The 14,930-nt window shown below is 30.6% G+C and overlaps 2 protein-coding genes across 2 annotated transcripts; both read right to left on the reverse strand.

Moving 5' to 3' along the window:
* Nucleotides 1–2,108: 2,108 nt before the first annotated feature.
* LOC108728071 (elastin) lies at nt 2,109–6,925 on the reverse strand. Its single transcript, XM_018456427.1, has 7 exons — nt 6,803–6,925; nt 4,565–4,748; nt 3,995–4,356; nt 3,614–3,688; nt 2,923–3,094; nt 2,616–2,851; nt 2,109–2,524 (listed from the first exon to the last, which is right to left on the reverse strand). The coding sequence occupies exons 1-7, from the start codon at nt 6,902–6,904 to the stop codon at nt 2,426–2,428; spliced, it is 1,230 nt and encodes a 409-aa protein (XP_018311929.1). The 5' UTR covers nt 6,905–6,925; the 3' UTR covers nt 2,109–2,425.
* Nucleotides 6,926–10,918: 3,993 nt separating this feature from the next.
* On the reverse strand, nt 10,919–14,707 carry LOC108728092 (uncharacterized). Its single transcript, XM_018456449.1, has 5 exons — nt 14,156–14,707; nt 12,969–13,043; nt 12,643–12,729; nt 12,201–12,561; nt 10,919–11,300 (listed from the first exon to the last, which is right to left on the reverse strand). Exons 1-5 carry the CDS (start codon nt 14,207–14,209, stop codon nt 11,041–11,043), a joined length of 837 nt encoding a protein of 278 aa, XP_018311951.1. The 5' UTR covers nt 14,210–14,707; the 3' UTR covers nt 10,919–11,040.
* Nucleotides 14,708–14,930: the final 223 nt, after the last annotated feature.

Genomic DNA, 14,930 nt, shown 5'->3' on the forward strand with positions numbered 1-14,930 from the left:
AAAGGAAAAAACGGAAAAGCGAAAAAGTTTCTCGCGCGTCGGATAATTATGCGCAAGGGTTGGGTAATTGTGCGCAAAGCAAAAGTCGTAGGAAATGAATGAATTATGGAATGTTGATAAAGAAATCAAAAAATATATTTATTATATTGTAATATAAATATATATTAAGTATATTTTAAACATATATTATGCATATTAAGCAAAAATATAAAACTAATATAATAATAATGCACATAGACTTTGGCAAAATAAAATGGCAAAGTAAAATAATAATGCAAAGGAAAAACGAAAAAATTAATGCTAGTCATATAGTATATGAAGAATGGGTAAGTGTACGAATTTCGAAACGCTTGTGCACAGTTGCCCGCCGCGACTTGACTTGATATAAAATACGATCATTTCAACATTTCTTAACCAAACTTAATAAATAACAGCTCAAAAGACGCACATAATAACATACTTTAATAACGTATGCAACTTTAAACAAATAAATTAAAAATACAGACTTACCATCTTATTTTCTGAATGCTAAAATAACAAGAAAAGATGTGATTTTACTTTTTCGTATTTTTCGTATTCTTCTTTGTCTTCTGATTTCTTTTTTCCTTCTTCACCTTTACATTCTTTACCTTTGATTTTACCGTATGGTTTTCCTTTGCTTTATTTCCTATAATTTTTTTCTAAAGTGCTGGACCCTTTTACTTTTTGTTTTTATCATTATGTCTTTATGTTTCAATAAGTTATTACTATTCTTTATATTTTATAATATAATTTCTTCTTTATTTTCCGATTGTTTATTGTCTTTTTTTTATCAATTTTCGTTTTAGGTTTTTCATATTTCTTTTGTTAGTCATCTTTCTACTTCTTTTTCAATATATTATTATCTATTTTTTTCAATACCTGACTCATTCGCATTATTTTTCTTTATCTTGTAATTCTTCACCACTAACTTTTCTTTTATCATTAATTAGTTCCTCAGGACGGTGCTTCTTGCTATCTTATAACATTTTTTTTCTTCGCATGTGTTTGTGTTTGACGTTTCGCATTTAGTTAAAGAATTTGTAACAGCTCTCCCGTTTTTTTTTTATCAAAAACTGTCCTGTCATATTTTAAAATTTGGGTTTGTGTTTGTCAGTTGTCTCATTATTCGGATTTTAGTGACTGCGTAATTTCTGGCGGTTTCATAGCTTATGCCATTTCAACCTTTTCCGTTTGCAAAGCATTTAAAATATTCATTTTATTATACATATATCAATGCAATTGTTGTTAATTCATTTTTTTAATTATTCGTCCATCTTGTATGATTATCCGATGTCATTATTATTATTATAGTGGAACATGAAATTGGTATTACAACCGATAACTCTTTAATGTCAGTTGCAGACTCAACAATTTGATCCGATATTATAATTTTTTGAGGATTGTTCCATATAGAGAGAGAATATAATTTATTAAAATGATTTATTTAAAATTGTAATTAATAGGTATATAAGTCAAAGTATATGTTATAAAATAATTGATAAGTCTAAAACTTATTTTATCTTCTTTCTTTCGAATTTTGAACTATTTAAAGTACTGCTTATTATAATTATAATTATTAGCAAAGTTATTCGTAATCACAATATTTGCTCGTTCGAAATCGAATAAAATAGATCTCAAGAAAGATCTCAAAAAGAGAGTACAGAAACAGATTTTCCAGAAATCCTCATGAGCGCCGAACTTATTTAAGCGCAATGTACAGCCTGGCCTTTATTGTTAAGAGAGAAATGAATGTTAATTAAAGAATAGTACCCTTGGGTGCTTTTCAGCAAGAGACAGATGACACAGTGTAACACAGTGAATCATAATATATCTTTGTTGTTTGCTAATATTAAACAAAGATGAACACTAAACAATAATCAGAAATATTTCTTCCTTTCTTGGCAGCGCGTTGAAATATTCTTGGAGCGTGTATCGTGATATTTTCGTATACTATCTACATATTAAATAAAGGAATAAGAGAGAGAGGAGTATGTATTTCGAATGGTATATATTCTGAATAAATAATGTAAGCTGTAAAGCAATAAAATAAAATAATGTATCATAAATAATTCATGAATTTTTTTGTCTGTATAAAACTTTATTAGTACATGTATCTTCTTTTCTAAATTCGCAGGCAAAGAAATATCGTAGTATATACAGGATCGCTGATATAATCTAATCACGTACAGGGAACCAGGAGATGGACATAGTATGTGTATAGCATTCTTAAGCAGGCAGATCAACATCTCTTGTCAAAAGAGGCTGAATACATGAGAAATGAAGTTGCTAAATATATTTGAAGGATTGTAATCTTCAGGCTTTGTTTGTGTATATTGCGATGACAATTACAATGTTACGTAATCGTCAATTATAATAACAATTTAAGTGTGTTTAATAATGTGGTCTACGGTGAAATCTTAGCCACAGCAACGGTCTTAACGACGTTATTTCCCAGTAGTTGATTAACAGCGTTGTTAACAGCAGACAATGTAGAAATCGGAATCTGAAGATAAGGTTTGATTCATTAAAAGCTACGTAATTTTTTATACAGATCATGATGTTCGTAAGACATAAATATAGAAGAACCGACTTACGTTAAAAATACTATCGATGAAAGATCCGCTGGTATAAGATGTTTTGCCTGTAGCAACTACGCCACCGTCTCCCACTGCGTTGACGAAAAGTCTGCCGACTATATCCGAAGGAGAACTTTGAGTATCAGCCGTTGCTGTTGGAGCAACATAAACTGTTTTCCTAGGACGGGTCCAGAATCTTTTTCTAAGGTACCAGCGTGGATACGCGGGCTTTGCAATGACTACACTCGGATTATCTGAAAGAGAAAGGATTTCTCACGGATTGACATTCGAACAAGTGCAGAGAAGAATAGTAATAATTACTCACCGACTGTTGTAACTGTATCGACGGTGGCAGTAGCTTGGCCTGCGCCTTGTGTGGGTGCAGCAGCTGCAGGTGCCAGAACGACGGTTTTCACTGCTGGCGCTGCTCCAACGTAAACCGATTTGACTAAGTCCACTTCTGCCGTGGGTGCCACGACTGGCACTGCACGTCGTGTCTATATCGCAAAAAAGATTTCTCTAAAATTATAAAATTTAAATATTCTAGCAATCACCTTGAGTGTCCTAATTATTTTGACATAGTTCATCAAAATTATTTTTAAATCTGTTGAAAGAACGATTTTGCTGTAGTGCCCGAAATTTTATCTAAATACAGATTTAAAAATAATTTTGATAAACTATCAAAATAATTATGTAGGACACTCAAGTTGATTGCTAGAATATTCAAATTTTTTGCAGCTCATTATGCTTGAGTTTCCTACGCAGAAAAAATATTGCCACAACGGGAAATAATGATAATTTTCGCCCATCAATACATTTGGTTGTGATAACAGTTAAGATATGCCAATCAGCAAGTAAAATTAAGTAAGAAAAAAAGTGAATACAACAATCTCTGCGTGCTCTCCAAATCGCCTAAAATGCACCAACTCTTTTTAGATATTTCAGAAAAATTGTTCTTTCCTTTTTCAAATATTCGACAATCAAGATGTTTGATCGATATGCAATCTGCTTCTTACCTCCTTATTTTGCGACTCGGCTTTCTCACCTGCGGGTGCATCAGCTCGTAGCATCGCGTCAGCTTGTAACACCTTCTGCGTTCGATAGATTTAGTTTAAAGATGATATCTCATCATGAATATATTTATGCAAAGACGATCGACCGGTTAAAATATGTATCCCAGAATCCAATATGAACTTAAAATTGCTTATACGACTTATTAGGATTAGATACTAAACTACGACTATTCTACTGAAGATGCGTTAGAAGATTGTCAATTTTCTTCCACGCGTGTCTCAATTTGTCGTTTACGTATCATATTTGAGACCTAGAAAATCAGAATGATATATTCCATATTATTTACAGAATAAAAATATAAGCTAGGAAATCATGATTGAAACCTCTTTCTCTTTGTGCGCCTTCGAAGGTATGATTTGTATATTTGTGCGACCTTTCGGTTTTTTTCCACTTGCAGTCGTATCCGCACTCGCTGGGATGTTAGATGTTCCCGCAGCAGCCGCAGGTGGATTCAAATTAGTTTCGTCGATTGCGCTGCCACTTATAATTCCATCAAATCCGGGTTGGTCAAAACCACCGCCGAGAAACACGCCCGGACCTGGACCACCGCCTGGTGTTGCCCCTGCGTACAAGCCACCCGCAACCGGGTTCACCGACCGTCCACTGCCATCCAATTTCCCACCGAGGCCAGCAGCCGCTTCTGGTCCTCCACGGCTGGCTCCAGCTCGAGCATAAAGACCACCGCCTGAAGTAATTTTTGCTCGTATTTGTGTGGCCTCATTTAATGTTTGTTTAATATACTTCTATTTTTAATGAAATTACTAAGATCTTATTGGATTGGTGCAGAATGTCATTTTTTTACTAGATTTTTTTAAGTTTGCACTATTTTTATTTGACAAAATTTTGACACCAATATAGTGTACGTATCTTTTTTATTTTCGTTTAATACTAACCAAGCTTGCCATCTGTACCCAATTTCCCGCCTAATCCCGCGCCAGCATGTGCACCCCATGGAGTTCCCGCACTCGCAAAAAGTCCACCACCCGTACCTCGTAAAAGACCGCCGAGTCCAGCTTCAGCATGATACCCTCCAAAGTTCACTCGGATTCCTCCATCAGTAAATTGAATAAATGGAAGCTACATCAAGCAAATATGGAAAATTATATTTGCTTATTGAACTAAAAACGCTTGGCCTTTGAGAAACATGACGTTATGTAGATAGAAGTTTATGTTAATTTATATAAATTTCTTCATTGTTATCTCTATTCTATATTTAAATTGTAGGTGATAATGCAATTGCAATTATAATCCTGTCTCTTCTCTACTGTAAGATATAAAAGCCGGATCTTTCCAAGAGTGTGCATGCGAGTTTCATTAATTGCAGACGTTCCGGATAATTTCGAAACTAGTGACCGTGACTGTTGCGCGAGCGCGCGCGCGATACAACAATTTCCCTCAATTATTTTTTTTCGCGTTGAATATCTACTAGGCTCGAAAGGAATGGTATACGAATTCCAAATTAAGTACAAATTTTTTTGCGTTAACTCTGGAATTCGTGTAGCGAGCATTAACCGAATTTACCGTTCGCTTTTGACGTTTTAAAGATTATTCCAAGGTAGGCAAGACATGTTAAGATATGCAATGAATACGATAATGACAAGCGGATACCGCACTACTTCCAGATAGCATGGAATATTTTTAATGACTGTGGTGATATTATCAAAAAAGATTTACATTTGCAGCATGCTAAAGATTTATGATAAGCACTATAATTATATTTGAACTCTGTACTTCCTTTATTTTTATTGCTTCCTTTATTAGCGATATGAACTTAAAACTTGTTTATCTTGGTTTTTTTCCTTTCAATTTTATGAATAAAGAACGTAATTTTGTTTCTCATATTCCGTGGTTTCTTATTAGCAGTTTTAATCAACGTATTCTTTTTGCTTTAATAAATAATTGTTATTGATTTATAGCTTCTTAGAATAATATTTTTGTTTAACAATAGACTATTTATTTTTTTAATTAAACAACACAACAATTATGTTTTATGCAACCTTCTATCACAACCTTCCGCAAACCTTTCTCTCTACAAGAGAGTCTGATTATCTAACCAACTTAAGGTGTAACTTTTCCTCTCAAAGCAATCGACTACATGGAATCAGTTCTTCAGAAGTAAGGCATCAATGCGTTTCTTAGTAAGTCTAATAATTATTCGTGTGACGTCTAAGATAGGTATTACGCAGAATCGAGATTATGTTCGTAATTATAGGCTTGTAATTAAATAAGTCTGTTGAATCAAGATATAGTATTGATATGCGTTATTCTAAAAATTTCTCATATAACTTTGCAAATTTGTCATTACTTTGCACTAAATACATGAAAACACTTATATTAATGGAAGATTGAGTTGTGCGTCATTGTTTGTCGTTTTTTCATTGTGGTGATATTTCATTTTGTAGTAGCTCAAGCATATTTTACGTAATTGACTGGATGTAGGGAATATATGCTCACATTCAGTTTCTCATTTCATCATCTGTAGCTAGAAGCGGCGTAACAATACCTTTCTCATTCCACTCTCTAGGTTACTCTAACATTTTCGAAATACATACAATTTTTCATACAGTACCGGTCAAAATTATATCATCTTTCGATTTTTTGAGCATAACTTTTGTCAAAGTGAAAAATTAGTAAAAAATTAAAAAATCATGGTGTACATTGTCAAATCTCATTATACTTTACGTACAAGATATGTACACCTGCCACCAAATGTCTACTGTATAAATTTGAGCGCATTCGATTCACTTTGACAAAAGTTATGCTCAAAAAATCGAAAGGTGATATAATTTTGACCGGTACTGTATATAATAATCAATTGTGAGCATCAGATCTTATCTTGATCTTGTTATACCATTTCATTTTTATACAAAGTTGATTTTACTTTATAAGTACTTCAATATAAGATATAAACTTAATTTAGAATTTCCTATTCTAATCTAAGATAAGTAATACGCTCTATCCTAATGAATAGTAATATTTGTACTGATAATATTATTATATATAAACGATATATGTTACAAATAACTTTTTTTAATAGATGAGACTTAAATATTTAACTCCCATGTATTAAAGAAAATTAGGACACTGTGAAAGATAACAATGGTGTAACAAGGCAAAAATGTTCTACTCACTGATTCAGACTTTTCCTGTGCTGTATCATCTCTCTGTGGCATTCCATTAACTAGAGTTATGAAAATGATAAGTAGGCAGTTAGCTACCACACCAAACGACATCTTCGGGTTTACTGGCGGAGGAATGAGACTGTACGCAGGTAGTGATTTCTCAGACTCACCGGAGGATATTTCTTAGTCACTTGCCACTGGAAGGGATAAGCTCGATGAGATCCGTATTCGTTCGGTGAACTGCGAATTCACATGTAGTATAATATAAAAATAGTACAAAGTTCAAATAATTTATTCTGTAAACATTTACGATAACTAATTTAATGCGAACGTTTAAGATGAGTAATTTAATGAGTTTGTTTTTATAAAAGTGAATAATAAATGCAAATTTTTGGAAGAAAAACTTGTTTAGAAGTTATTGTGCACACACATCTAAAATAAAAGATTTTATTTTAAAAGTAGTTTTATTCCAGAATGTTCTTTTTCGGTCATTTTATCTTAACATCTTTATTTGTTATCATTTATATTCAAGAATATTCTATATAGTTAGAATGCAAGTTATAAAAAAAGAATGTAATTTGTTATAGTGTGTACATTTTGTTTTTATATCTAAAAAAATATACCTTTATCTTTGTTTGCAGACATATGTATGATGTCGGAAATTAGAATTGCTATTACGACACAAAATTTGAGCGAATATTTAATTTATTAAATCGTATTAAAATAAAAGCTGTTATTAATTAATTTTGAGTTTTTATAAGAATGTTACAACTTTATTCTACTGTAATTAATACTAATGATATATTAGTAAAATAGCAGAAATAAAGTCTTAATCAATTTAATATAAAACTTTGTTCGATGGAATCCTTGATTGGAAGAAATTAACTTAATTTTACAATTTATGCACAGTTAAAATTTTATAATGTGTGTGTTTAATTATATACACACAGAGTTTTTCTCTTTATCAATAAAATAATTGATTGAAATATAAAAAAATGTCTTCGTAGTATTTTATAATAGTACGCATTGATCTTTTGATTAAATGCAATATTTACTTTGAAATGTTTAAGTATCAACTGTTTGAGTGATATTTGAATAAGTTTGAGTCGTAATTTAAAACATTTAATTGATTTAATGATTTTGATATTAAATTTTTATACATCTAATACAATTTTTATAAAAAATGAATATTTAAAACATAAAGTGCTACAATAAATTGCGTTTAACAATAACATTAATTTTATACTCATTTTGTACATCGTATTTAATATTATACCATTGTAGCATTGTTGTAGTAATTAAAATTTATTCAAGTAAACTGCTACATTTTTAGAAATATGAAATTTATATGCTATATCCTTTGAAAAGACAAAGAATAAAATAAATGTGGAAAAAACTACGCATGTCCTTAATCCATGATATTCGTGAACACGTGTAACATACAAGTCTTGCATTACGATGCGAAAAAAGTAAAGTGAGTGCTCGAAGGTCAAGAATTGATTTTACATGCTGCGTATATGTATATTCCATACTACGTCGTGCTATATCAATTAGGATTTTTAATGAGACATTGTTTTGTCGCGACAGTAAACAAAATTAAATTTGAGATTGCATCAATGCCTATATATACGCCGAATATATTATGTTATGTGTACATATCATCCAAGTTTATTCGCGTTTATCTCATAAACTCTTGAAGAAATTCTTGCAATCGCGATTAGTAGAATTATAATAGCGTTTTTTGCTTATTTTTGCTGCATTCATATAAAAACTGTCATCCGATTGTTAAAGAAGATAAGCTTTACACATTTATGATATTACATATAAATCATTACTTATAATTATTTAGAAATAAATTATTTATAATTAGGATTGGGAATTAACGCGTTATATTTGTAACGTTCTATAAGTTTACTATAACTTTTTGTGATAACGATTGTTGCCTTTTTCTATGTATATTTTTTAACAATAATGTTTTTATATTTTTACAGTAACGGATTCAGTTACTTTAGTTGCTTATCTTTATAATTGTTCAATAGATCGCGTTGTTTCTGTTTGATAGAAATATTTTCTTTAAATAGAAATTTAAATATTGAAAAATATTTTATATTTTATATAGAGTTTTTATATCTTAGGCTGTACATTGAAGTAGTCACTGCCAGTAATAGAAAGTTTATCATATATGTATGTATATGTAAGATGAAGTATAGGCTTTTAATACTCTTGTAGTGAATATTAGATGCACTCTTAATAATGATTAATAAGAATTTTTGATATTGGGCTGGAGAAAAAGTTTGCGGAATTTTGTTAGCTCAAAATTATATACAGAATATATTTGTTGCGAAATTTTTAACTATCTGATGTTTGAAAGCTTAAAGTTTTTCCTAAAAGTTTGCTTTTAAAAAATATTCCTACGATTTTTTGTTACCAAGTTACATGCGAATTAAATAAAAAAGCATTCTGACTTTGATTGTTCATAACTTCATTAAAAATCATCGTAATTAATAAAAACAGATTCTTAAAGTTGAAATGTTGCTCTATCAAGTGGTGCAATTGCCAATTTAAAAAAAAATAGAATATATGTACATTTGACCTAAAAATGTGATATTAAGATGATGATTTTTAATGGAGTTATGAGCAATCAAAGTCAGAATGCTCCTTTTTACTTAACTCGCGAATAACTCAAGAACAAAAAATCGTAGAAACATTTTTAAAAAACGATTTTGTAAGATAAAAATTTTGTAAAAGTAAAAAAAACTCCAAACTTTCACGGTATAGATAGTCGAAAATTTTCGTAAATCTTTTTTGGCACATGACAGATCTACAAAGTGAGAAGAAAAATTTCCCTTTTCTTCAACGCGTAGTTTTCTATTCATAAAAATTACAAAACTCACATAAATTCAAAAAATACAGTAATCATTCGAAAATAGAGATTTCAAGTTTTAAAACCCTTTTTTTAAATTTAAATTTTGATCATTTTTAATCAAGATATTATATATATAATTTTGAGCTAACAAAATACCATAGAACTTTTCTTCTAACGCAATAAAATTTGTTTTTGTGAATTACAATCTAAATAGCTGATTTAACAGGCGGAACAACATTGCAAGAAATAGACCGATTTACACAAAAGTTGATATTCGTTTTTGGGACTACCGATCTAAATCTGAAGCCAAACATTATCAAATTCAAAATCATGAACTGTTGCTTTCGTTTTATACAAATTAGTCAATTTTTTGGCATATATTGGACTTGCCATATTAGATCTGTTACTTTTAGTTTTTTATTTTCATTTTACAGTAGTCATCAGCGATCCTAAAAACGACCGAATATCTGGTTTTAAGTAATTGAATCAATTTTTGTATCTTTGATGTAGTATAAGAAAAAATTTTGATATCGTTTATAAGAAAAAATAAAGAAATGCTTCAAAGTGTTAATATAGAGTGCATTCTGTCATCACGCTCACACGCTGTAAGCGTCAGTTCAGCCTTGTTGTAGTTCAAATATTAAACAAAGACAAATGATGTTCACAAACGGTGTAAACGCAATATGAAACGCATCCTCCATAAAGAAAAGTTTGTCATATAGATGCTATAGTTCAGAGTTTTAATATTGATTATATATTAAATAATGTAATTTTAAAATTTATTATCTTACTTAATAGTACAAAAAAATAAGACATCGTTATTATCTAATAAGTAATGGTAACGGTAACGCATTATTTTCATAAAATAACGTCCCAATCCTTCAAATAATTCAATCATTCATATTGTACAATATATCAACCCCTATATCAATCTCTACTTTGATAAATAAATGAAGATCTGTTTTTATCAGTAGGCACACTAAATATCATCTTAAGATCTAATTCCCACAGAAAATTAGTATTAACGTATGTGATAATTTATTAATTTAAATCAATAAAATACATATAAAAACCTTAAAGTTAAAAATAAAGACTTTTACGGTTATAATATCAGAACATCGTAATATTTTAAGCTTGAAAAGATAATTACTTATATTTGCATAATGTTATATTGATCATTATATATATTATCATTTTAACTAATATAAAATATTTCTTACGTTAATTTGATATGTTTACTAAGATACATTTTTTTTAAATTCTTATAATGAGAATAAGTACAGAAAATAATGAATGTGAGCAATGTAAATTTGGCGAGTATTTGTAACTATCGTAAGAATAAGTTTACATCTGATATTTTCATTATTACGTATTTACATCATTATTGCACAAATGCTACTCTTCCATTTCTAGGAGCAATTTTATTTTCCAACGGATCGTCATATTCGCCGTGCGCCAGTTTATTTTTAATCTTCTCCTTAGGAGCGACTTTATTTTCGATTTTGATAGAAGTACTAGAAGGTCGAATTCCAGTAAAAGTGCCAAACCCTGCGGTCAAACCGTGCCAAGAGAAAGATGTATCTTCATTAATATCCTCATGTACCTCGTAGGTATGTTGCGGACGATTTCCCAGATGTCCATCTTTGACAAACAATATGCAAACAATATGTTTATATATATTTATAATTATAATGTTCCTAACATTTACATCTACTCGGAAAGAACGATTTTGCCAAAGTAAAAATTTAATTAGATATACATATATAAAAATAACTTTGTTGGACCATCATAATAATTATGTAGGACACTTAACCAAGATGAAAATGTTGCAAAAAATTTTGACGTTCTTCAGCAACCAGCTTAAGGATCCTAATTATTTTAATAGTTTAATAAAATTATTGTCAAATTTGTATCTAACTAATTTTTAGATAATTTAATAAAATCGTTCTTTCTATATATTATCTATTTATTCTATTTATTATTTATATTATCTATATAATCTACATTATCTATATAGAATATAGATAATATAAAAAAGAGTACTAATTACATACAATAGCGCTTCAGAAATAATATATTATATTTATTTCCTTTAAGAAAACAGTTCGATCTCGGTAGGAATAACCAAAATATTTCTCGTATCTCCTCTCGGAAAAGGCCGGTAACCTCCCGAAAGTATCCTTGCCCACAGAAACATTCGAAAAATCTACCATTCGGAATCGGCATTAAAACTGTAGGTCCCATATGCTTGTGGCAATTGAATAATCAACATGCGCACCACAATCATACGAGAGAAGTATAACACAGGCCATTGGTTTAACGTGAGAAGAAGAAGAAGATGAAGAAAAAGAAGAAGAAAACAGCGAACATACTTGAGAGAATCCCGTTAGCACACATCCCGATACCACACATTCACTCACATAGGCTGGTATCTGGTAGTATTTAATTTTTCATTGCTTTACTAATAAGAATATTTTATTTTAAATTGGCCAATTAGTGATGTGCGCTATTGGATCTCTCTCAAATACTTACATTACTTACCATGAATGCCATGGTGAATGAATTGAGGTTTGTGAAGGCCGTGACCAATTTTATGACCTCTGTGGATTCCACCCAATCCAGAATGATGCCCTAAAAGTCCACCAACATGATGTCCAACCAAAAGATCACTCAATGCGTTTAATCCAAGTGGGTCCTTGTGATGCCTAACAGTTCTCTTCAATTGCTGCTGCAGCAATCGCTGATTTTGAATTTCTTCTTTTCGCTTTCTTTTTTGTTCCTTTAGAGCCAAGATCCGTTCTCTCCTCTCTTGACGAGCTTGAATATTGTCCGGAATTTGTTGCCCCTGCTCCCTTGTAGTTTTTACGAGTGTGCCAACAGCTTGTAAAGTTGAGACAGGGATCTGTAAATAATTTTGTTCATTATAGAAAATAATTAAACACACTTTAAATATAAGTGCAAGGAATTTTTTTACATATATGACCTTAACAATACTGTCAATTCTCTGCGTGTTCCCTGGCGAAATAATTTGGATGGCTGAGGCGGTTTGTCTAATCGCTGTGATTGGAATCTGTAAGACAAAAATTCTATAATTTCTCTCTCTCTCTCTCTCTCTCTCTCTAAAACAAATTAATTTATTAACAACAAATATTTCTTTCTTTCTTCATTTTTAAAATTTATCAAAGTGCTTTTAAAATAAAAAGATTTTATATTTTACTATTTAACGTTTCTCCATTTGTTTAATAATTGATTAATTGATTAACTGGTATACATATTTATTGAATAGAAAAGCCTTACTATAATACTTACGTTGAAGATGCTGTCTATCAGCTGACCACTTTGTGAGGATGAATCTTGGCGTCGCACTCTGCTCTTCAACATGTCCTGAAATACATACAAGACGTTAATCATTCTTGCTTATGTGACAACGTGAAAATATTCCTGATAAGTTATTCCTCGAGTTTCTGTTTATAAAGTGAAAACTATGAAGCAGAGAATGCATAGAAATTTCTTCCATGAGATACTATGTATGATAAGTACGGCGCACGCTTAAACCTGTCATGATAGGTAGATCGCTACACGTACCAATGCGGGTTAGAATATTTATCGCAGCTTTCACTTTTTACAAATTAAAAATGTTAAATAATCTTCATCAATTATTGGAAAGGTTAATTCACTCTACCGTGATCTTCCTCACTCAGTCTTAAGAATGAAATAATTTTATATTATAATAATCTATTAAAACACGAGAAATCTTTTTGTAAAGGTCTTGTATGTGAGATTTTAGTAAATTTTGAAAATAAGCAAAAAATAATTAAAATAAATGACTGTAATAGCATTAGTTCACAAGATTTTTGCAAGAGCGTGAAGACTTTTTCTGGGATAATTTTGATGCTGAGCCATCAAAATATCTGTCATCAAATTATTTCCATTAGATCCGATTTTTGAGAAAGTATTAAAAAAAAATATTTATTTCTGACATATAACGCAGTTTTATTAAAATTAGAAAATAAATTATAAGTGCTGAGTGTTTAATTTTTATTTTTTATGTGACTTCAAATTGATTTCACGTGTTAGAGTCCAGCTTCAATTTTTATATCAAATCTTGATGAAAAGATCCGCCTTGCTCATCATTTATCGGACCCAAATTATTCGGAAAGAAGTGCTATATCTTAAAAATTGCTACTACATTTTAAATATTAGATCAAATGGAATTTTTCTGATGATGGTTTTGAATTCAGCGTCCAAATACTTTTAAAAACATTACTTCCTTTCTTTGTACTAAATGTTATTTAAAATTTGTAAACTAATATAATAATATATCAGAAACAATAATTAAAATCATATTTGTGAAATTTAAAATCAGAGAGATATAGAAAAGATGTAGTTAAGCTTGTCATCTCTAATCTTTCAAACTGCATGACTTAAATTTTAAACCTTTGGCATGTTAATTTTATTTTCTCTTATTTATAGTATTTTTTATCAAAACAACTTACACCATATGTGTTGCCCAATAGAAGAAATGTCAGAAAGCTGTAGCACCAAAACATCCTTTCGAAGTAAATTGCGCGCAAGACTGGCTTCTACGAGTTCAACTCAAGTCGACACAGGTACGATTGACTCATGGATCTGCTTCATCGATCTATAAGGGTTGTCGCTGAATCCCACACGAATCGTCGACCAATCCGGCTTAAGGATTTGCAAATTCGCATTGGTTTCTTCGAACGAAGAAGGTGCTTTCTACTTACTGCAATCATGCCACACCAGTCGCAATCTCCGGATTCTCTTTCACACTGACCAATCATTCGAATAAATTATCCACTCCTTTTTTTATCTTACACTTACGAAATTCAGGCGTGGGTTAAGTGCCAAAAATGATTGTGTAAGTTGATATATACCGCAGACATAAAACGAACGTTAACCTATGATGAAATCGTCCGCAGAGCTAGAGCATAATTTCGGCTATTCAACGTTGTAATTTGGTGAACAGATTAATTTGAAAAGTCTTAAAATGGCTGAGTCGAAAATAGTAGGAACTATGTCATTATTATTACTTTGGTACATTTATAAAGGATTCATTTAATTTGAATGATAATGTAATAAAGAAATGAAGAAATATTAAATGTGCATTTTATCTACGTATTATATCTAATAAATGCATTTTATCTACGTATTATATCTAATACAGTTCATTTATAATGAACTATACGATGAATTTTAATGAAGGGAGATATAACTGTCTTTGTGTGCTTAGATCTATTTCTTCTATTT

Source organism: Mycetomoellerius zeteki, unplaced genomic scaffold (assembly GCF_001594055.1).
Source record: "Mycetomoellerius zeteki isolate Tzet28-1 unplaced genomic scaffold, Tzet1.0 scaffold58, whole genome shotgun sequence".
NCBI lineage: Eukaryota > Metazoa > Arthropoda > Insecta > Hymenoptera > Formicidae > Mycetomoellerius > Mycetomoellerius zeteki.

Excerpts from the sequence above, each read along its gene's own strand:
- LOC108728071 (XM_018456427.1), bottom strand. The coding sequence starts at position 6,904 with ATGTCGTTTGGTGTGGTAGCTAACTGCCTACTTATCATTTTCATAACT. Across the intron at positions 4,357-4,564 it reads GGGTACAGATGGCAAGCTTG|GCGGTGGTCTTTATGCTCGA; the intron begins GTTAGTATTAAA and ends AAATTACTTCAG. Across the intron at positions 3,095-3,613 it reads CCGAGTCGCAAAATAAGGAG|ACACGACGTGCAGTGCCAGT; the intron begins GTAAGAAGCAGA and ends TTTGCGATATAG.
- LOC108728092 (XM_018456449.1), bottom strand. The coding sequence starts at position 14,209 with ATGTTTTGGTGCTACAGCTTTCTGACATTTCTTCTATTGGGCAACACA. Across the intron at positions 13,044-14,155 it reads TATTGGGCAACACATATGGT|GACATGTTGAAGAGCAGAGT; the intron begins GTAAGTTGTTTT and ends TATGTATTTCAG. Across the intron at positions 11,301-12,200 it reads CATTCACCATGGCATTCATG|ATGGACATCTGGGAAATCGT; the intron begins GTAAGTAATGTA and ends TGTTTGTCAAAG.